Source organism: Euleptes europaea, chromosome 7 (assembly GCF_029931775.1).
Source record: "Euleptes europaea isolate rEulEur1 chromosome 7, rEulEur1.hap1, whole genome shotgun sequence".
NCBI lineage: Eukaryota > Metazoa > Chordata > Lepidosauria > Squamata > Sphaerodactylidae > Euleptes > Euleptes europaea.
This window is the reverse complement of record NC_079318.1, coordinates 9,427,940-9,450,531: the sequence shown is the minus strand read 5'-3', so window position 1 is coordinate 9,450,531 and position 22,592 is coordinate 9,427,940. Positions and strand designations below refer to the sequence as shown.

At 49.1% G+C, this 22,592-nt stretch overlaps 1 protein-coding gene across 4 annotated transcripts in view; it reads right to left on the bottom strand.

Annotated features, from left to right (window-relative positions):
• The window catches only part of SASH1 (SAM and SH3 domain containing 1), a 183,812-nt gene extending 164,053 nt beyond the window's left edge, over nt 1–19,759 (bottom strand). For all 4 annotated transcript variants that reach the window (XM_056853052.1, XM_056853053.1, XM_056853054.1 and 1 more), the window contains exon 1: nt 19,673–19,759. In XM_056853052.1, the coding sequence (XP_056709030.1) occupies nt 19,673–19,720 (48 nt within the window). In that variant the 5' untranslated portion in view covers nt 19,721–19,759. The remainder of the gene's footprint in view (nt 1–19,672) is intronic.
• Nucleotides 19,760–22,592: the final 2,833 nt, after the last annotated feature.

Below are 22,592 nucleotides of genomic sequence, written 5' to 3'. Positions count from 1 at the left end.
GGCACACACGGTTCCTCCCAGCCACTGGCCTTTCCGGCTCTGCCCCGCCCCGGATGGGGGAGGCTGTAGGCACGCGGCCGCCCAGCTGGGCCGCGGGGGCTTTGAACCGCTCCGTGCTGCCCGCAGGCCTGGACTCCCGGCCCGCCAGAAGCCCCCCCCCCGTCCCTCTTCGGTTGGGCCGGCTCAGGGGCATCTGCCCTTCTTGCCTTGGGGGAACCTGTGGGGGAAAGGTAGGTTGTGGGGGCCAGCTCCTGCCTGGGGGTGGTGTCGTCGGCGCTTCGCCCCCCTCCCCCCGGCCAGGCGCCCAACTGCGGAGGTTTGTTGGCGGGCGGAGGGAAGGATGGGTGGGAGGGGCTTTTATCCTGCCGTCCTGACCCCTTTTCTCCCCCTGCGTGTGGGGGCTAGCCCCCGCCGGTGTCTGGGAAGTCCCGAAGTGGCCCGGGGAGGCCTGGGCTCAGGACAGGGGTTATTGGCCATTTGTGAATGGGAGGTTTTGCCTTGGATTTGCCACTCAGATGCACATTTTCCCCATCCAGATTCTCAAAACTCAGCATGGGGGGGGGGTGTTATTGACCATTTATGAATGGGAGATTTTCCCTTGGATTTGCCACTCAGATGCACAACTCAACAATAAGCCCCCTGCAGAGTTTTGAGAATGCAGATGGGGAAAATGTACAGTGATTGTCAGTCATTGTCATGATTTAATTTTATGGATACCTTACTTACTTTTTTCCTTCCTCAGAGGCCATGTCTATCCACTGGCTTTCTTGGCGGTAGACCTGGACTCCGAGGAGGGGAAAAAGCCCCCCTTCCTCAGAGTCCAGGTCTACCGCCAAGAAAGCCAGTGGGTAGACATGGCCTCTGAGGAAGGAAAAAAGTAAGTAAGGTATCCATAAAATTAAATCATGACAATGACTGACAATTGGCTTCTATGGGCCTCCGGAGGCCAGGTCTACTGCCAAGAAAGCCAATGGTTAGACCTGGCCTCCCAACGGGACTCAGCCGGAGGCCAGGTCTACCAATAGGCTTTTATGGCGGTACACCAGGCCTCCAGACGAGGACTTCGGACGGGGAGGGGGAAATGGCGGGGACTTACAATTTAATTTTTATCAATAAATAAGATCATTATTAAGTATGATATCAAGTTTTATTCAGTGTACCTACCTATATAGTTTAAGAAATTTGGCTCTCAAAAGAAATCTCAATCATTGTACTGTTGATATTTGGCTCTGTTGACTAATGAGTTTGCTGACCACTGGCCTAGGGCTGTGCCGTGTTGCCGTGTTGTGCATTGGCACTCGGCGATAAATAAGTGGGTTTTGGGTTGCAGTTTGGGCACTCGGTCTCTAAAAGGTTCGCCATCACTGGGCTAGCCTGATCTCGTCAGATCTCAGACGCTAAGCAGGGTTGAGCCTGGCAAGTATTTGGATGGGAGATCTCCAAGGAATACCAGGGTCGTGACGCAGAGGCAGGCAACAGCAAACCATCTCTTGCCTTGAAAATCCTATGGGGTCGCCATATGTCACCTATGACTTGATGGCAATTTTTTTTGGAAATAATAAAGGCAGGCATGAAGAAAAATAAGACACAGAAAAGCAAGCAGGCAAGGCTATAGGCAGGCTGGCAAAAGAGATACAAGGACAGAATCTGGCCATTTCCTAGGCATTTCTGTATCCAGAGTAGTAATACAAAGTTAGGAATATATCATCTGCAAAATATAGCCATAGAAGCATCTTTGTTTTTGTCTTTGTTTTAAATTCCCTCCTCTAATTTAAGAGAGTATAATTCACTACCCTTTTATTAAAGACATGCAAGAAAATAAACAGTTCCAACATTTTACAATCTAATGAGAATCTAAAAATAGCAAGTTTTTTTTTCTTTTACTGGAATACTACTCTGCTCTTTTTTCTCTCCCATGAAAGTGTGAAACCATTCAGAAAAGGCATAAGGAGAAGCTTATCAGACTAAGACTGCAGAACCTCAATGCTAAAGTGATGTTTAATAGAGACAAGTGTTATATAAAATAACATGGAAGGAAAGGTTTGTATTGAACATCACAGCATCTGAGTCTACAAAGAGATTAGAACAGCAATTAAAATCATTGCTGAGAAGCCAATATACTTTCCAGCTCTGAATGCCTACCTTCCTTCTCCTTCCCATTCTGCTGTTGCTGTGGCTCACGAAAGCTCATACCCTACCAGAAAATATTTTTGTTAGTCTTTAAGGTGCTACTGGACTCTTGCCCTTTTCTACTACAGAAAATATTTTTGTTAGTCTTTAAGGTGCTACTGGACTCCTGCTCTTTTCTACTACTGCAGACAGACTAACACGGCTACCCACTGTGAATTATCTTAATAAAGTCAATTCCTCTCGTGTTGGGTCTTCCTCTTCTCCTTCTGTCTTCCACTTTTCCTAGCATTATTGTCTTTTCTAGTGACTCCTGTCTTCTCATAATGTGACCAAAGTATGATAGCTTGTTTAGTCATTTTAGCTTCTAGGGAGAGTTCAGGCTTGATTTGATCTAGATCCCACCGGACTGATTATTTCAAACTCAGCAAAATCAACAGAAAACTGTTGTTGACTTTAGCCTACCCTAATCTGCATAAAAGATCATTTTAAAAGTTGTATTTTACTGGAAAAGTTTGTTTTACAGGGAAAAATGGCAAACACATAAATATAAAAACGATAGTATAGAAAGCCATCATAATGTTACGAAGAAGGAATCATCTTTATTTGGAAAGAGGCAAATGATGCTAAGTAGGATCTACGTGGCCCTGACCTGGATGGCCCAGGCTAGCCGGATCTTATCAGATCTCGGAAGCTAAGCAGGTCAACCCTGGTTAGGACTTGGATGGGAGACCACCAAGCAAATCCAGGGTAGTTATGCATCTCTGGCCTTGAAAACCCCATGAGGATCGCCATAAGTCAGTGGTGACTTGACAGCACTTTCCACCACCAACAGAGTCTATGTGGACCTACCGTATATACTCGGGCATAAGCCGACCCGAGTATAAGCCAAGGTGCCTAATTTCACCCCAAAAATGGGGAAAAATTAGGCACCCACGTATAAGCCGAGGGGGAAATGCACCCCCTCCCCCCCTGCAAGCTTACCTGACCGGGCTCCAGGTGCGCAGGCAGGCGGTGGCGGCGGCCCCCTCCCTGCGCGCAGGAGGCCCCGCAGGCCGCTCTTGGCCCGCAGGGAAGGCGCGCGGGCAGGCAGCGGCGGCGCCCCCCTCCCTGCGCGCAGGAGGCCCCGCAGGGTCAGCTGGCAAGCGGGAGGACCGGCCCGGGTGAGGTGGGGGGGTGGGTGAGGTGGGGGGGAAGAAACCGCCGCCGCCCAGCAGAAGGCGGGGTGGGGTAGGGGGTGAAAAAACCACCGCCGCCACGCAGAAGGCGCGATCGCGCAAAAGGCGCGACGATCACGCAAAAGGCGCGATTGGGGGGGAGAAATCGCTGCTGCCGCCACTCAGAAGGCACAATCGGGTGGGGTGGGAAGAAGCCGCCACCATCACTGCGCAGAAGGCGCGATCGGGTGGGGTGGGGGGGAGAAGGCGGGACAGCCCGCCCATCAGCTGGCCGGCCGGAGCACGCTGGGAGAGGGCTTGGCAGGCGAATTACCGTATTGACCTGAGTATAAGCCGAGGTGAGTTTTTTAAGCCAAAAATCATGGCTAAAAAACTCGGCTTATACTCGAGTATATAAGGTAAATAAGCCCAGACCCACCTACCCTCCAGACCACAATCAGTACAACTGCAGATAATAAAATATACATTGTTGAACATTAATTTTTAAATGAATCTATTATTATAGCAAATAAACAACTTTATATAACTGTCTTCGGTATGGTATATTTATTTTTATTGCATAAAAGTTTTTATTTTGTATTTATCACAACTTTCATCAAAATTTTGAATCTCAATAAATTTCATTGATTTCTATGCAACCAATTTGAATAAACTGAACTAAATTAACTGAACTTCCATTAAGTAACTGGGATCCGTACAGCACACTGCATGAGTACAGAGGCCCTTCCATGTGTGTATCAACCAGGGTGGATAAAAAAACCAATGATTTAAAAATAAATAAATAAAAGAAATCGGATTTTTAAAATTTAAATTGGATTAAAAAAATTAAATCAGATTTTTAAAATAAAATACTTTTTGAGGAAAAATGTATCTAAAGATAGTGTTCTATTTAAGATAAATTATAGTCCAAAGGTTATTCATCAGGAAATAAGGATTAGTTTTTAATTTTGTAGCATGAGGTTGTATATTCATGCAATGTTTAAATGTTTTGGTAAATGAATTCCATTAATCCATTCACAATGTCAGGCTCTTCCAGAGGTTTCTGTAAGACTATTTTGGGCAATTCATCTGTCTCAAAGGTAGTATCACAGATACTTGGTTTTGCAGTTCTCAAATACAAATACCTTTATTGGCATATGTTTAAAATATACAGAATATACAGAAGCTGAAATTAAAAATTTAAATGTTAAAAGCTAGTTTGGATACAGTTTATTCTTTAATGTTGAGATCCTCTTTCTGGCTTAGTTCCCACTGGTTGATTGCTGTCATCAGGAATTTCGCCACACTTTCTACAATTAGGTTTTGGAGTTCTCAAAACTATGAATTTGTGTCTGCAGAGATAACACACCTCTTCTTCACAGCAGAAATGTTATAAAATAAACATACAGAGTTGAGAAAAAGACAACCTCATTGTTATCTTTTCAAATCTATGTATACAGAATCAATCCCTTACGCCTTAAGTGCTAAGTTTCAAGATGTTCAACGAACAGATGTTTGTTTGGAGTGGAATAGATCTGCACAAGAAGCTAAGTGTGGGGTGGGAGGGGCAAGCAGTAAAAATGAAAGTGAAATCTTTTGAGCAGACTACTCCTCACCCTCCTCAGGCTCCACCCCCAAAACCTCCCACCAGTGGCGAAGAGGGACCTGGCAACCCTACTACCCTGGTATCAACAGTCACTGATCTCCCATTCTGCAATGAGCAAAACTGTCCCCACTTCTTTCCTTCTGCTGGTGGAAGATGGCAGGACAGAATAAACTTTTCATGGGCACAGAAAAGAGATGGGGTGATTTTTGTCCTTGTTGTCAGTGTAGATCACTGTGCTTCATGGCATTTTGTTTATGAGAGTATCTCACCCCAACACATCATTTCCCCCCATAGTTCTTACAAGTTGTTCAGTTTTGGCATCCTAAAATCCAGACTAGTGTTAGCCAAACATTTTAGTATTTCTTGTGAATCACCTGTAAGTTTCACTGCACGTCACACTGAAATGAATACCTAGGTACACAAAAGCATTACTGTGTTCTTATGCACCTCCCATTCATCTCAGTGTAGTTTGTACAGCCCAACTTCCCAGTAAATTATGTTGGACAACTTCTCAGTATTTAGGGATCATTCCTTATTGCTGTAACAGATATACTACACAATTGCACAAGAATACTTTAATTCTAATTTGGAATTATCTACTTATTAATATTGCTGTAATCTAATGCAGGAATCCAACTTGCTTATCTGCACTTGTAGACCAGTCATGAAATCAAGAATCACTGATGCTTGCAATTCAGATTTACAAAGGTAAATTTTCACATCTTCAAACTTTTACTAAACAAGTTATAGCATTAAATTATAAAAATGCACATATTTATAGCACAGCCTTCCCTCCTTCCAAGGCTCCATGTGTGGCATCTTAGAAATACTGCAGATTGTAATTACTTAAACACTGTAACAGGAGGTTTCCAAATTACACTATTGGACTAATTAATAGCAGGGAGACTTCTAGACCCTAATGACTAGTACAGAAATATATCATGAGGTTAATTAGGAATGACAAGCAACATGATAGTCATTTCCAGATTGACAAATCCAAGCACAACAGGAAGGAGAGTTACTATTTCTGAGCTGCAGTAGGAGTGGCACCAAAGGAAATGCTTCTCAGGCTTTCAGAAATCCAAGTACAGCAGGAAAGAAAGTTACTATTTCTTAGCTATAGTAGGAGTGGCACCAAAGGAAATGCTTCTCAGGCTTTGATAAATGTACGTCACTGACTGGCAGATTCAATTAGCTTTAATCAGTATATTACAATGTTCCACTAATTATCATAACTATTACTATTCCACTTTTTAAAAAGTCTTATTGAAAGAAAAGAAAAATATAGTTTTGGTAGAATCTGAGCTTTTAATTAATGACCCAGACTTGTAGGACTAAATCGGGATAAAGAGACTTGTGCTGCACAGTTGGCTACACAGAAGGGACAGAGGACTAATGAACGCATTGTAGGGAATATATCTAATGAAACCAGTGAACATTGCCAGTAAAAGTAGCAACATGAGACCATTAGCTGGTTAGGAACACTAGCACAACACTTGAAACCAGTGAGCATTGGCAAAATGTGGTCACAAAGGAATTCGATGCAAATATTTCAGGGTAGCACCATACTGTTCAATAGAGATAGGAAGATGAGATCATTAGCTAGTTAATGACACTGGCATAACACTTTTTTTTTACAAGACAGACTCCCAAAAACATTCTTCCTAACTTGCAAGAGCTTCTTGTACAGTTTGAGAAATTGAAAACTCTGGAATACAATAACTAAACCTTAGCTTTCATGTGTGTAATCAAAACCTGCTTGGTCCATGCCAAGGTCCCTCAGAATAACAGGAATGGAATGGTTCCCAGTGTTTTCCTTTTGCAGCCATGCAAGCTCAAATTGTTCTTGAGATATTTACCAGCTTACCCCAGGTCATTATATTCAAATTGGAACATAATCATTTTCTGTTTAGCATTATTATTTACATATTAAATGCTAGCCACGTGTCTGATCCTCTCAAAAAACTTAAATATGCGTCTCTTCTTAGTAACTCAAACTTTCTCCACTATGACGTATGTATAATCTTATATTTTGTTGGTTTCAAACTTCTGTCTTTGCACTCAGGAGGATGCAGTAATAAATACTGAAATGGAAAAGCAACATCTATGTTTATTTTTAACATCCAGTATGATGAAGAGTCCTATGTAACCAAAAGTTTACTTCCAGCATTGAAAATATTAGTTGATCCAAATAAAGGCATTGACAGAACAGCTCTTTCCATGTGTGTCTAACTGTGGTATAAACAATTGCTATTATCTATAGTACATATTGCTATTGTCTATAGTACAGAAAAAGCAAAGGTAACTTGTTTTTTCTAACTTCAAGGCAAAATTTAAGCTATATTGCAAAGGTCTAAACATTAAGTACCCTAATATGCAAATGTTATATATAAATAATAATAGAAATAACAACATAAGTGCATATGCTTCAATATGAACATAATGACCAAAGATAAAGCTTGTCTACATCTCCAGAATTATTTGGACCAGGGGTGGGGAAAGTCAGGCCCGGGGGCTGTTTAAGGCCCGCAAAATCATTTGGTCTGGCCCTTCATGGTCCTGGCAGATCTCTAGCTCAGAAGGATCTAAGACTGGCGATCTGCCCCCTCCCACGGACAGGAATAGCCTCTATTCAAGGCGAATGTGAGTTTGTTTTGCTGAAAAAATGAACCTTTTCCCCCCTTGCAGAAGAGTCCTTAGCTATGGAGTTTCTAGGATCGCCCAAGAAACTGTTAATCCTTTCCCACCCGGGCCATAGAGAAACGTATTCCCTCTGTATGGGGGTGGAAGTGGCGACAATGGAGGGGTTAAGGGGGGCAGGGCCAGAATGTGCACGCGGGGGGGGGGAGTTCTTAACCAGTGTGTCTTCGTTTCATCCCTGCAGGCGGAGGTAGCAGGAGCCGGCTGTAGAATCCGGCTCCGACCATGTGAAGCAGGAGCAACTCCCGCGTGTGGCTGGACAGCTATGCCCAGCTGGTGCAACAGACCATCCTGCGCCACCAGGTGGACGAGTGCACCACCGGCTGGATGTCTGCCTGCTTGCCCACTCCGGGGGGAACATCTGGGGCAGCTGCCTGCTTGGGGCTTGGTCGGCTAATTTTTAAGTTGCCCGCAAATGATGTTATAAATATCCAAATGGCCCTTGGCGGGAAAAAGTTTCCCCACCCCTGATTTGGACTTTTCAGAGCTCTTAACAACCACTATCCGTTGACTTGGTAAATTTAAGGATATGAAGGAGTAGCAATAGAACTCTCAGCCAGGATGGGAGGGGGTGACGTGGAAGCATTTAGGCACTATTCTACTCCTAATGACATAATTGCAAACACAACAAGACTATTTTAAAATTAAATGAATTTAGAGCACCCTGCAGACATCACCCAAATTAAACAGATTTACTCTAAATTCCAGACATAGAAGTCACTAAATATTGCAGGATTTTTATAAATATTTTAGCTATGATATTAAAAAATATATACTAGAAAGCAAAGAAGCCCTTGAAAGATTTCACCAGGCTTTCAACGACTTCCACCCCACCATCAATCTAACTATGAATTACTCCGAACAAGAAATAAACTTCCTAGACACCACAGTAAGGATCCACGGGGGACACACAAGCACCACATTGTACCGGAAACTGACGGATCGGCAAACGTGTCTGTCCCGAGATGGGCCCAGAGCCGGCCCATCTGGGACTGCCAGGCTCGACCAGACTCAGGGGCGCTCAGGAAGGGAGGGCACCCCGGGCGGGAAGCGGGGCAGGTCCAGCGGCTGATCCCTTACCTGGCTCTCTTTTCTTCCCCGCAGGCTCGTCGGCAGGAGAAGAAGCGGCGGGGGAGGAGGACGGGGCCGGGGGGGCAAGCAGGGAAGCGGAGGCCGGCTGGCGCCGCATGGAGGGAGGGCGGGGCCGGAGACGGGGGGAGGACGCCCGAGCGGCAGCCGGACGCGGAGAACGCGGCCGCCCGGATTTCCCCGGGGGCGGCCTGGGAGACTTCCCCGCGGCCCAGCTGACAGGCGGGCGGGCGCGGCCCGGGCGAGGCCGCGGAAGCCCTCCCTCGCCCGACGGCAGGGGCCAGCCCTTCGCCCACCCCGCTAGCAGGGAGGAGGGGCGGGCCAAGATACCAAGCCCAACCAAGGGGCAGGACAAAGAGGGAACGGCCTACTTCCGCGGGGGAAGGGAGGGGGAAGCCCGATGGCCTATATTATGGCCTAAGGGGGAGGGGCCAGAAGGAGGAAAGGGAGGAGCCTGGCCTTTATGAAGGCCACTGGAGCGGAGGCCAGGGAGGAGGAAGGTCAGAGGGCTCCCCGCTGGAAGCTGACAGCGGCGGGACTCTGGCTGCGTCAGAGGGAGCGGTTGATTCGGACTCTCCCTCTGACTGGTCTGAGGCTGAGGAAGCTCCTTGGGCTCAGCCAGTGCGGGAAGCAGAGGAGCAGAGGACCTGGGACCCCGAACCCCAGGCGCCTACAGTGGTGGAGAATGCGGGCATAGGGGGAGGGGCCAAGCGACCCCCTCCTCGAATCCCAGCTGCCGCTGGGTGGCGGCCGAGTCGGCCGATATTAAGGCCACCCCTATTGAAGCTCCCGACCAGCACCACGCCTCCCATGGAACCGGCCGAAAAGACCACGCCGCCAGCGATGGATTTCGGCCAATTTGGCCAATGGATGCTGGAGCAGCAGGGGAAGTTGATGAAAGAAATGTGGCAACAGCAGCAAGATGCACAACACCGCCTAGTACGGGAGATGTCTCTCCAACAACAGGAAGCTCAAGCCAGTCTGTTGCGAGATGTGTGTAAGACGCTAGAGGGTACTAGAGGTGGGGTCGGGGAAGGGGCAGGGGGAAGCACCCCAAGGGGTCCCCCCATCCCCCTCTCCAAATTAGGCCCCGAAGATGATATTGACGGCTACCTCGAGGCGTTTGAACGTACGGCCGAAGCCTCCGGGTGGCCTAAAGAGCGCTGGTCATTCATTATTGGGCCCCACTTGACTGGACCGGCCCAAATAGCTCTGAGATCTCTACCCAAAGCAGATAGTGCCGACTATGGAAAATTAAAGGCGGCTATATTGGCTCGATATGCGATTTCAGACGAGACTTACCGGCAAAGGTTCCGACAAATGTCCTGGAAGAAGGGAGAACCACCGCGAGCCTTCGTGACAGCCTTGAAAGACATGGCTGACCGGTGGTTGCAACCAGAAGTGCTGAACAGTCACGCGGTGGTTGAACGCGTCGTGCTAGAGCAGCTAGTACGAGTCGTACCGCATCGAGCCCAGGAGTGGCTGATCTGCAACAAACCCAAGACTTTGGAAGAAGCAATGACACTACTGGATAACGTCTGTGCGTTGGAAGCGAGGGGAGAACCCCCGAAAGGGGACTATCGGTCCCCAACTGGGGTAGGGAACCGGGGAGGACGGGCCCGTCTCCCACCACGGATATTGCCAGGCGGGGGACCCCAATTCCGGGGGACCCCGCCTCAGGCCAACGCCACCCCCGGAAACATTCCAGCTGAGGGTCCCCGAACAGGCCCAAAGAAGGAAGGAAGCATCCTCGACATCACCGGCAAGGGCCCCTGCTATACCTGTGGCCAATGGGGTCACTTCCGGCGTGAATGTCCGCTGATGGAATGCGACCTCGGATGGGAACAGGCCATGCAAGCGGATGCCTGGGGTGGACGACCGGCCCCGTTACTGGTTGAGTTACAGGTGGAACAGCTGCCCGTGGTGAAAGTGCGGCTACAGTGGGAACAACGGGACTATGAGATCCTTATGGCCCGAGTACAGCAGTTGCCCTATCAGGCCTTGATCGGGCGAGATGCTCCGTGCTTCCAGGAAATGATGCGGCGGCTCCTTCCAGCAACCCCAAGGGAGACCCACATGGGGGATGAGGAAGACGAGGCTCCAGGAACCTCCGCACAAGCCTTACCGGGTCCCTCCGAGGCAGGCGACAAAGATCCGCGTACATCATGGGAAAGCGACCCCGAGTTTGGCAGACTACAACAACAAGACCCCTCGTTGGAGGCCTTGAGAGGTATGACAGCGATAAGAGAGGGAGAGGTCCTCAATGACCGTAGAGCCCTTCGGTGGCCACAGGTAGTGCAGAAACAGGGGCTATGGTATAGGGTGGTGAGGGACGCTGGAGGAGAGAGGGAGCAACTCCTGGTGCCTACAGAGTATCACGATAGGCTGCTAAGATTAAGTCACGATCATTCCTGGTCAGGGCACCAAGGGGTAAAGAACACGTTAGCGAGGCTTCAGGAAAAGTTTTTCTGGCCCGCCATTTCACGAGACGTTAAGGCCTTTTGTCGCTCCTGCCCCGAGTGTCAGAGGTATACCCATAGGACACCCCCACGGACACCACTACACCCGTTGCCCCTGATCACTACCCCATTTGATCGAGTGGCCATGGACTTTGTGGGTCCTCTGCCCAGGACCCCCCGGGGCAACCGGTTCATCCTAGTACTCGTAGATTACGCCACACGGTTCCCCGAGGCCATTCCCCTCAGGAATATGCAGGCCAATGGGGTGTGTCGAGTGCTGGTTCAATTGTTTGCACGGGTGGGGTTACCTCGAGAGTTGATATCGGACCAAGGAGCGTCATTTACGGGCACCATTACGAGGCAATTGTGCCAGACACTGGGGGTACAACAGATCTTCACATCAGTGGCCCACCCGCAGACCGATGGGCTGGTTGAACGATTCAACCAAACCCTGAAGACCATGTTACGTAAGGTAGCGAGTGAACGTCCAAATCAGTGGGACCTGTTAATAGATCCCGTTCTTTTTGCCGTACGAGAAACCCCACAGGCGTCCACGGGATATGCACCCTTTGAGCTATTATATGGCAGGCGACCCCGGGGCATAATGGGCTTGGTAGAAGCAGAATGGAAGGGGGACGCCAGCATAGAGGAAGGGAAAGAACCTTCCGAATACGTCCAGCAGCTGAGAACACGACTGACCTTGGCCCGGGAGGTGGCCATGCGTAACCTCCAGCAGGCCCAGGAGGCCCAGAAAGCCTATTACGATAGGAAAGCCCGAGAAAGAACGATTACGGCCGGGAGTAAAGTGCTAGTAAAAGCTCGCATCTTCGGGACAAGAGAGGGAGACCCATGGCGGGGCCCATTCGTAGTGACCCGCGTCATAGGCCCCTGTACCTACGAAGTACAATGCGGGACCCGAGGCCGACAGAAAAAACAAATCCACATAAACGACTTGAAAGAATGGGTAGAACGTGGCGCCTCAGAGGCCAGTTGTCACCTCGGGGAGGAACCCTTAGAATTATTAGAGGGGGAAATACCATGGGCCGACCCTGCCAACGCTGCCAGTAGCCCTCGTATTGATGACACCTTGTCCCCCGAACAGAGAAGGCAGGTACAGACCCTTATCGGGCAATGTCCCCCGGTATTTGATAAGGAGCCTGGGCGGATATCATGGGTAGAACACGCCGTCCGCACCCCCGGGGGTAAAGTAGCCCGCGCCCCGTGGCGCCCCGTACCTCGGAAATTGTGGGAGATCGTAGAAAACGAAGTCGCTAAGATGCTCAGCATGGGGGTCATAGAACCGTCCCGGAGTGCATGGAGGAGTCCTATCGTCCTGGTCCCCAAGCCCGATGGATCGGTTCGTTTTTGCGTTGATTATCGGGAAGTGAACAAGCTGGCTGAGTTCGACGCCTACCCCATGCCTCGCACAGATATACTGGTGGAACAACTAGGACACGCCAAGTACATTACAGCTTTAGATTTAACAAAGGGGTATTGGCAGATACCCATGCGAGCGGAAGATCGCGAGAAGACGGCTTTTGCAAGCCCCTCCGGCCTCTATCAATTCCGAGTAATGCCGTTTGGACTCCATGGAGCAGCAGCCACCTTTCAGCGTATGGTGGATACGGTATTAGCTCATTGTCGGAGTTTTACGCTGGCTTATATCGACGATATCGTCATCTTTAGTCCAAACTGGGACTCTCATCTCCAGCACCTAGAGGCCGTGTTACGGGCATTGTACGCCGCAGGCCTTAAAGCCAACCGGGCCAAAAGTCACATAGGCTTCAAAGAGCTGCGTTATTTGGGCTACCTCGTGGGGAATGGCCACCTCCGCCCGGTTCCCGATAAGATAACGACGTTGGAGGCTGCCCCGCGCCCTCGGACGAAGAAGCAGCTGCGGCGATTCCTGGGCATCGTCGGGTTTTACAGCCGATTCATCCCGCACTTTGCCAGCCGCGCGGCTCACCTGACGGACTGCCTGACAAAGTACGAACCAAATCAACTCCGATGGACCGAGGCTCGAAGGGCAGCGTTTGAAGACTTAAAGGCGGCCTTGTCGCGCCAGCCCGTACTCAAAAGTCCGGACTTCGATAAACCCTTTAAAGTACACACGGATGCCTCCGATGTTGGACTGGGAGCCGTCCTGTTGCAGGAGCATAACGGTCAAGATCATCCTCTCTTATACTTGAGTCGGAAGTTGCAAGGAGCGGAAAAACGGTATGCTACGGTAGAAAAAGAAGCCCTAGCCGTTAAATGGGCCGTGGGAGCTCTTCAGTTTTATCTCACCCACAACCCATTCGTGTTGGTAACGGACCACGCACCGCTGCAATGGATGGCGACGATGAAAAATCACAATGCCAGAGTGCTCCGTTGGTACATCTCGTTGTTACCCTTTCAATTCACGATCCAACACAACCCAGGAAAGAAGCACCTCCTAGCCGACTACATGTCGCGAATATTTGACACTGAGACAACCAGCCCTACGGACGCTCTAAGAGGGGGGGTGTGTCCCGAGATGGGCCCAGAGCCGGCCCATCTGGGACTGCCAGGCTCGACCAGACTCAGGGGCGCTCAGGAAGGGAGGGCACCCCGGGCGGGAAGCGGGGCAGGTCCAGCGGCTGATCCCTTACCTGGCTCTCTTTTCTTCCCCGCAGGCTCGTCGGCAGGAGAAGAAGCGGCGGGGGAGGAGGACGGGGCCGGGGGGGCAAGCAGGGAAGCGGAGGCCGGCTGGCGCCGCATGGAGGGAGGGCGGGGCCGGAGACGGGGGGAGGACGCCCGAGCGGCAGCCGGACGCGGAGAACGCGGCCGCCCGGATTTCCCCGGGGGCGGCCTGGGAGACTTCCCCGCGGCCCAGCTGACAGGCGGGCGCGGCCCGGGCGAGGCCGCGGAAGCCCTCCCTCGCCCGACGGCAGGGGCCAGCCCTTCGCCCACCCCGCTAGCAGGGAGGAGGGGCGGGCCAAGATACCAAGCCCAACCAAGGGGCAGGACAAAGAGGGAACGGCCTACTTCCGCGGGGGAAGGGAGGGGGAAGCCCGATGGCCTATATTATGGCCTAAGGGGGAGGGGCCAGAAGGAGGAAAGGGAGGAGCCTGGCCTTTATGAAGGCCACTGGAGCGGAGGCCAGGGAGGAGGAAGGTCAGAGGGCTCCCCGCTGGAAGCTGACAGCGGCGGGACTCTGGCTGCGTCAGAGGGAGCGGTTGATTCGGACTCTCCCTCTGACTGGTCTGAGGCTGAGGAAGCTCCTTGGGCTCAGCCAGTGCGGGAAGCAGAGGAGCAGAGGACCTGGGACCCCGAACCCCAGGCGCCTACAGTGTCTACATGCGTCCAGCCACCACCCCAACCATATCAGACAATCCATTGTCTATAGCCAAGCCCTACGCTATAGTCGCATCTGCTCCAATCCTTCAGACAGAGCTACACACTTGAGAGACCTACAGCAAACATTTTTTCAACTACAATATCCTGCTGATATGGTGAGAAAGATGATTGAGAAGGCCAGAATGATACCCAGGCACAACTTACTACAAGATAAGCCCAGAGAGAATGACAACAGAACACCTCTGGTTGTCACTTATAGCTCCCAACTAAAACCAGTCCAACGTATTATTAAGGACCTACAACCAATGCTGGATTGTGACACTTCCCTCGCTGAAGCACTGGGGGGGCGTCCCTTTCTTGCTTACAGACAGCCGGCTAACCTAAAACAACTTCTCACCCATGATGATAAATTACTTAACAGAAACATGGACTCTGGCACCAAGGCCTGCAACAAACCAAGGTGCCAACTTTGCCCTCATATAGATTCTAGGAACATCATCTCAATGTCAGCCATACTATCTCAGGTTCATACTCCTGCTCATCTTCTAATGTGATTTATGCCATCACATGCCAGCAATGCCCTTCCACAATCTACACTGAACAAACAGGTCAGTCTCTTAGACAAAGATTAAATGGACATAAGTCTGACATCAGAAACCACAATATTCAAAAACCAGTGGGAGAACATTTCAACCTTCCAGGACATTCTGTTGCAGATTTAAGAGTAGCAGTTCTCTTACAAAGGAATTTCAAAGGGAGATTGGAAAGAGAAACTGCTGAATTACAGTTGATATTTAAACTAAAGACAATGAATTTACCTGGGCTGAATAAAGACCTTGCATTCATGGCTCATTACCAATGTTGATTTCTCCACACCCATCTCTCCCCTGGACATCACAGACTCTTCTGCATACCACACCTAATCCCATCACGCCTGCTATTCACATTTACATACTGTTAACATTTACATACTAATGCTTGTCTGAATTCACTCTCCTCTACTTAAAAACAGATGGATTCACATTCTAGCTGTATCTGAAGAAGTGAGCTGTGGCTCACAAAAGCTCATACCCTGCCAGAAAATATTTTTGTTAGTCTTTAAGGTGCTACTGGACTCTTGCTCTTTTCTACTACATGACCCACATTGTCTGCTGAAAAGGAAGAGGAACACTTTCCCACCATTCCTTATGCCACCCTAGATGTTCTCACAGATGTAGGCAGAAACACTTCCTCAACCACTCCTTGTTTAAGTCTTTAAAGCACTGCAAAAGGAATGCTTAGCTATTCCATTAATATAATGCTGGAGCCATCTGCATCATTTCACACTGAATTACAAGCTACAATGGTAATTTTACCCCCCACAACAGCATTATGAAACTGGAAAGGCTAATGCCAGCATTGTCTTTGCCATATTAGCTTTCTTCGTATGCCCTTTTAAAATCAATTTAATTCACCCAGTTTAACTTGGACACGTTACAACAGGGGTGTCAAAGATACGACCCGTGGGCTGGATCAGGCCCGCCGAAGTCTTTTATCCAGCCAGCAGAGCCAAGGCAGCCACTCCCGCTCCTCCCCCCATTCTTGCTGCATGCTCGCCAGCCAACAGTACCAGATCTTGGTGTGGGCTTAGATCACGCAATTGCAAGCCAGAGAATGAGCTCTTTTCAGCCAAGAGCCTGCAGGTCGTCATCGCCCTGCCCAGCCTCTGCCTTCCCCAGCCCCAGAGTGGACTGAACAGCTAAGTCTGGAGACCAGGAGAGGAGGAAAGAGGTGCTCTTCTTGAGCTGCAAGCAAGAGCAAGGAAGATTCAGAGAGGCAGCAGGAAACAGGGTCGCAGCCATGACGCAATGCAAGATCCTGGTGGGGCCCGCCTTTTCTGTAGCTCACTTTTCTCTCAAAGCTCCGAACGCACTTGCTTTCCAGCTCTCCTACCCGCCGCCCCTTTCCTCTCTCCTCTCTTGCTGTAGCTCGCCTTTCCCTTCTCAAAACAGACTTTGCATTTGCTTTCCAGCTCTCCTTCCCACCGCCCCTTTTTTCTCCCCTCTCTTACTGTAGCTCGCCTTTCCCTTCTCAAAACAGACTTTGCAGGATGCCCCTTTTCTCTCCCCTCTCTTGCTGTAGCTCGCCTTTCCCTTCTCAAAATAGACTTTGCATTTGCTTTCCAGCTCTCCTTCCCACCGCCCCTTTTTTCTCCCCTCTCTTACTGTAGCTCGCCTTTCCCTTCTCAAAACAGACTTTGCAGGATGCCCCTTTTCTCTCCCCTCTCTTGCTATAGCTCGCCTTTCCCTTCTCAAAACAGACTTTGCAGGATGCCCCTTTTCTCTCCCCTCTCTTGCTGTAGCTCGCCTTTCCCTTCTCAAAACAGACTTTGCATTTGCTTTCCAGCTCTCCTTCCAGTTGCCCCTTTCCCCTCCCTTGTTGTAATCTGCCTCCTCTTTCTCTTGCTCTGAGGGGCTTCTCTCCCTTCCCCTTTCACACAGGAACACACTGAAACAAACAGGTTGTTGCTGGAAGAGAGCCAAAGTCTGGAAAGGTACCAGGAGGAGAAGTGGGTCCGGGAGATGGCAAGCATGGGGTAACAAACTATGGGGAGAGATGCAGGATGTCTACCTCTGGGACTGACAGGGGTTTTGCTACTGGCCCTTGCTCCCCTAGCAATGGGGCAAGTGAGTTAGAAACGTCACCAAGTCCTGCTGATTGTGCAGGTAGAAAGCTGCCAGTGCTGTTGTTCAGCCTACAAACTTTATAGAAGACACAGGCAAAGGCAACTAATGATATTATTATTTTTTCTTAAAATACAAACATGCTTAAAACAATAACAAAAATAATATAATTAATTGACTTTGCCTGTGTCTTCTATTGAGTTCATATCTCTGGTACCCGGCATTACATTTTATGGTATTTATTTGTTTGTTTGATTTGGCCCGGCCCGACCAAGTGACATTTATGTCATATCCGTCCCTCATAACATATGAGTTCAACACCCCTGCGCTACACATTCCCCATTATCCATTGAACACAGTGGTAAAATGTGCCAGACAGTATGCTTCACATAAACTTACAAGTTAACATTGCTGCCAACAACTGAATAGCAAGAGTACCCTAGTGCTCTTGGCACAGTTCAGCATAAGAACGCATATTCCAAAGATGTGGACTGTATGGAATAAAACTTATGACATTTTTATATTCAGATCTGAACTTTCATCTACCCTGGCTATCCCCTTTCCCTTTTGTGTTAGGTTTAACACAGACCTTGTCTCTCTCTGACTTCTGAACAGTACCCAGAATGCTGTAGGCATTTTTATGAATATCAAATGGTGTAGTACAGAAAAATGTCATTCATCTTCCTAATGATTTTGGTTTTAAACATTCCCCCTACTTTCTCCAAACAGAATTCCCAAAGATCTCTCAGTGGAGTTCTATGATTGTTAGAAGTTGAAATTTAAGTTAGAAGTTGAAATTTAAGTTAACTAAAACACAGCTATAAGGTAATTTCCTCCTTTCTGAGAAATCCAACAGCAAAGTGTGCATATGCCAGGTTTACCTTTTTTCTAGGGTCAGTCATTAATTCAATAATCTTTAAAAAACAAACAAACTGGTACTTTTCTAGGCCAGTTCCATCGAAAACCTGCTGGTTTAAAAACACACAACCTGATTGCCCTGAGTGCACCCTTCCAAAATCTTCAGACCATCAAACTGGGAATGTGTCTTGCTCATAATTAAGCTTGGAATGAGGTTACAAGGGTGAGTATGATCTTAATTATTTGCAAGTCAACATATAATTAGAATATATCTGATTATTATAAAGTATAGAGATCGCAGAAGTTTTGCTGTTGTACTCTCTGTCCACCGGTAAATATTTAAAAATGGACGAAAGAGTTAAATATTCCATTAGCCAGTGCTGCCCCTGATCCGCAATGGGTGTAGTTATAGTGTTGATCTAATTAAATTCAGGGCATGTATAGTGCAGCTGAACATTTCTGATCGGCCTCAGCTACTGAATTATTGAACCTCAGGGAAGGGAGGAGGGATCAGTAACCTGACAGGAGTATTACAAATATTTAACTCCCTGTATACTTCATAACAGAGTGTCTTGTGAAGACCTGATGAATCGGTCTACAGTTCTCTGCAAAACCAGAGTTTCCATCCAAATTCCTCAGAGTTAAACCAAGTTTACCACAGCCAAACCTGAAATTTTTACACAGCGTTCCAGCGTAAATCCACCGTCTCCCCTCAATTATCATATATTCTGCTGCAGAGTACATACAGCGGCAGGTGTGCACTCCACCCCAGAGAAGGTGGGTGAAACCACAAAACAGAAGTATACAAACTCTACGGCAACATTGTTCAGAATGATGACAGGAGAGCTGGATTTTAACAGCTAAGTGTGGATGCTGAGGATGATCACGGTTTTAGTACAGCCATCCCTAAAACGAACGTGGTTCTCCCTCCCAGTAACCCCCCCCACCCGGATCCCGAAGGTTTTCTCCTCCTACTTTTCAGCAAAAGGAGACCTAATCCTAAGGGATGGCTGAGCCAAGCAGAGCCAAGAAGAGCAGGCTGCTCGCTTAGGATCTCGTGCTGGCACATTTATTCTATGTAAAGCAGTGGTTCCCAACCTTTTTTTTGACCAGGGACCACTAGGACCTTTTTGTTCGGTGCAGGGTTCAAAATAAAAACTCAGAGAATTTGAAAATAAACTTTAATCATAGCTGTTAGTGAAACATTAAACTTAGAATAATATTTGAATATATATATTTTTTATAATAGGGCACTTTTCATTGAAAATATTAATTTATTGTGGGTTTATAACTTTGTTTCGCGGACCTTAATTTAGTTCTCGCGGACCCCCGGTTGGGAACCAGCGCCTTAGAGAGACTTTCCCAACAGGTGCTGTCCCAAGGGGGCAACCGGGGTCGCCACTAAGGCCCGGGCTTGGTAAACCACGCTGAAGCCCCTCCTGCAGCAGCCACCCACCCACCCACCCACCTATCACCACCACCACCACCGCCAAGCAACTCCTTCCTTCCAGTATTGCTGCGAAAGTTTGGTCTCCAGCCAGCCCTTTGAAACCCTTGTGGGACCCCGAGAGGAGGGGGAGGAGGAGGAGGTCGGGGGTGTCCGAGCCCCCCAGCCGCGCAGCCGAGGGAGCCCCCCTCCCGCCCCCCTCCCGGGCCTCAGCCGCCCCCCGCCCCCGCTCGCTCGCTCCCACTCACCAAGATCCCCATGACATCCGCCCAAAGCCTGGAGAAACTCTCGGGCATGGTGGCCTCCGCCTGGGGCTCCGCGCCGGCGGCGGGTTCTTCTTCCTCCATCGCCTCAGCGCGCGGAGTGCGAGGCGCCCGCTCCCCCGCCCTGGGCCGGCCCTCGGCCCGAAGCCCACCCCCCACCCCTGCCCCGCCGCCCTCACGAGCGGCCAGCGGCGCAGCCCTCGCCAGCCAGAGCCCGGCCCCGCCCGCCTCACCAGGCCGCCCCCCTCCCCCCGCCGCCTTCCTGCTCCCCTCGCTCAACCGTCGACGCACCCCCCCCCCGCGCGCGCACACACAAACTTTGCCTGCTCGGAGCCGTAAGCAACAGGGTGGCAAGCGGGGCGGGGCGGGACCACCGTCCTGCCCCGCGGGGGGGGGCCAGGGGAGGCGCGGGGGCTTCTCCGGGACGACCCCGCCCCGGCCCGCGGGCGGGAAAAAGCCTCTGCCGCTCAGCCTCGCCTCAGAGAGTTCGCGCCCCTCACAACGGGCGCCGGGGGGCTTTGCCTGCCGCTCTCGGGCCGGCCGCTCGCCCTCGCCCTCCCCCTCCCTTCCCCGAATGGGCTCTCCCAGCTCCACGTGACTGCTCGCCCCGTGGCTCTCCGGGGAAAGCGTCGAGCAACCAAAGGGGCCCTGATGGCCGCCACTCGGCCTGGCCACCAGCCCCGGGCGGGCGAACGAACCCCTCGCCGCTTGGCTGACGCTCCTGGCGGGGCCCCGTCCCCAGCCACGCGGCGAAGAGGCTCGCTTGGACATGCGTGGCAGTCGCCTGAAGGCAGCCCAGGGCCACCTGGACGGCTACCTCCATTCCCTGGTGGCAACATTGGGAGATGGGGCCCTGGCAGCGAAGGGCATTGCGGCCAAGGCAGCGTCAGCCGTAAAGGCCGATGCTTTGAGGAGCCGATTAAAGCCTCCAGTTCACTTACGGTTACCTCCAGTGTATTTCATTCATTTCATTTCATTAACCTTTATTGGCATACCAAAAAGAGATAGAAAAAAACAACAACAAAATACCTCCAAAGGGCAATACCTATAAGTTACAGTCGGGTTAATAAAACTTTTTTTTTATAATAATTTTATTGGTTTTTATAATATAAATTTTCCATGATAGTAAACAACAATAAAAGCAATATAAAATTCAAAATCAAAATTCTAACGCTATGTTGTTATAATTTCTTGAATTCATAACAAAAAAACAAATTAGAGGAAAATTTATGACTTCCCCATCACCTCTCTCCGCCTCTTAATAAAATATTCATCCCATCGTAATTGGTCTGATCTTAACTGTTATAAATTCATTTAACTTTCATAGAACATTTTCTATTAATCTAAATGATTATAACTCTTACTATTAATTGTATCTTCTAGATCAGATTAATAAGTATTCTTCCATTTTCCCCAGTTTTAATTCATATTCACAGTATTTCATCCAATCCTCCCATTCCCCTAATGGGTTAATAAAACTTTTCTTGTTCTTTAAGAACTCCTGTAAGAAATTCAGCCACGGTAGCCGTAATTTTGGGATCATGGTCACTCAAAAGAAATTTGCATTTCACTTCATTACTCCTGTATGTCTTGTCCTGGAGCAAAGTAGATAGCAGTTTATCCCGCAGAGTCACATAGAAGGGGCAATCTAAAAGGATGTGGTCAATTGTACCTAACAAGTTTAAACCGCATGTGCATAGGCGTTCATGTCTAGGGATCTGGAGGTATCGGCCTAAGAGCATCCTTGATGGGAATGCATTAACCCTAGCTAATAGAAAAGCGCGGCGTTGAGAAGGTATCTCTAGGTTATCTAGATACCTAGCCATTTTACCCGATCCATTATTAAGGCCTAGGGCCGCCGGAGAGCAGATGGGGGGAAGAGCTGGGTTAAAATTCTGCAATTCTACATCAAGGAGACGTTGCTTGATTCTTTTAAAGATGTAAGATTCATTGGCCAGAGCAAGATTATCTAAATCAATTCCAATTTGACAGAGTCTAGATCTAATCAATATGTCCCATGAGAAATAATGAAGTTCATATCTCCAGTGTATAACTGGATGATTTTCTTTCCTAAGCCAAACCATAGAGGCCCGTGCCGTAATTGATGTTGCCGCCGAGGCCTGAATAGCCAGGGTGGAGGCCTCATGCACCTTTTTTGATAAGACTTCTGCTTTTCTATCGATGGGATCTCTAATGCTACCCATTCCATCCTCTCCGTCAGAAAAACAAGCGCTGGAAACCTGGGCTTCCTCCGTCCGCTTTTGCCTGCCTGCCATGACGCCTGCTGTCTTGCTCTTCTCAGCCCAGGCACCTTCCCTCGCAGAGTCTCTCACGGTCCACATCAGAGCAGGCTAGTGGATCCCTGGAGTGCATACTAGTGCAAGAGTTGTCCACAGTATTTTATTTTATTTTAATACTAAAAGCCATTTCACACATTGTCCAGAAGTAAACCTTTGCCTGCAACAGAATATATACACAACAGGGAAACACAATCAATCGCCCCTCCCCCATGACAGTATCTGTATGATGCACCTATTTGCAAATGTGTCTGTTGCATTTACACTTCAGTTCAGGCATACCTCTTTCAGCCTACACCTCAAATTTCAAGGTGTTCCTCTAAGCAGACATTCTTACCTTTATGCAAAGCACTAGATTGGCTGGCCCATCCTGTTCAAGTACAAGATGCCAGTATATTGGGTGGTACATTTGCATAGTCATTCGTGCACACCATAATTTACCTCAGATTTAAAGAAACATGCAAAGAGTGCACAGAATACAACAACCTATGACAACACCAAGGATCTCCCCACCCCAGGGTAAGCCATCACGTAAAACAACAAGCAGCTATCTCTACTGAATGAAGGTCTCAGTGTCATACAGAAATATATGATCCCAGTGTCCACAG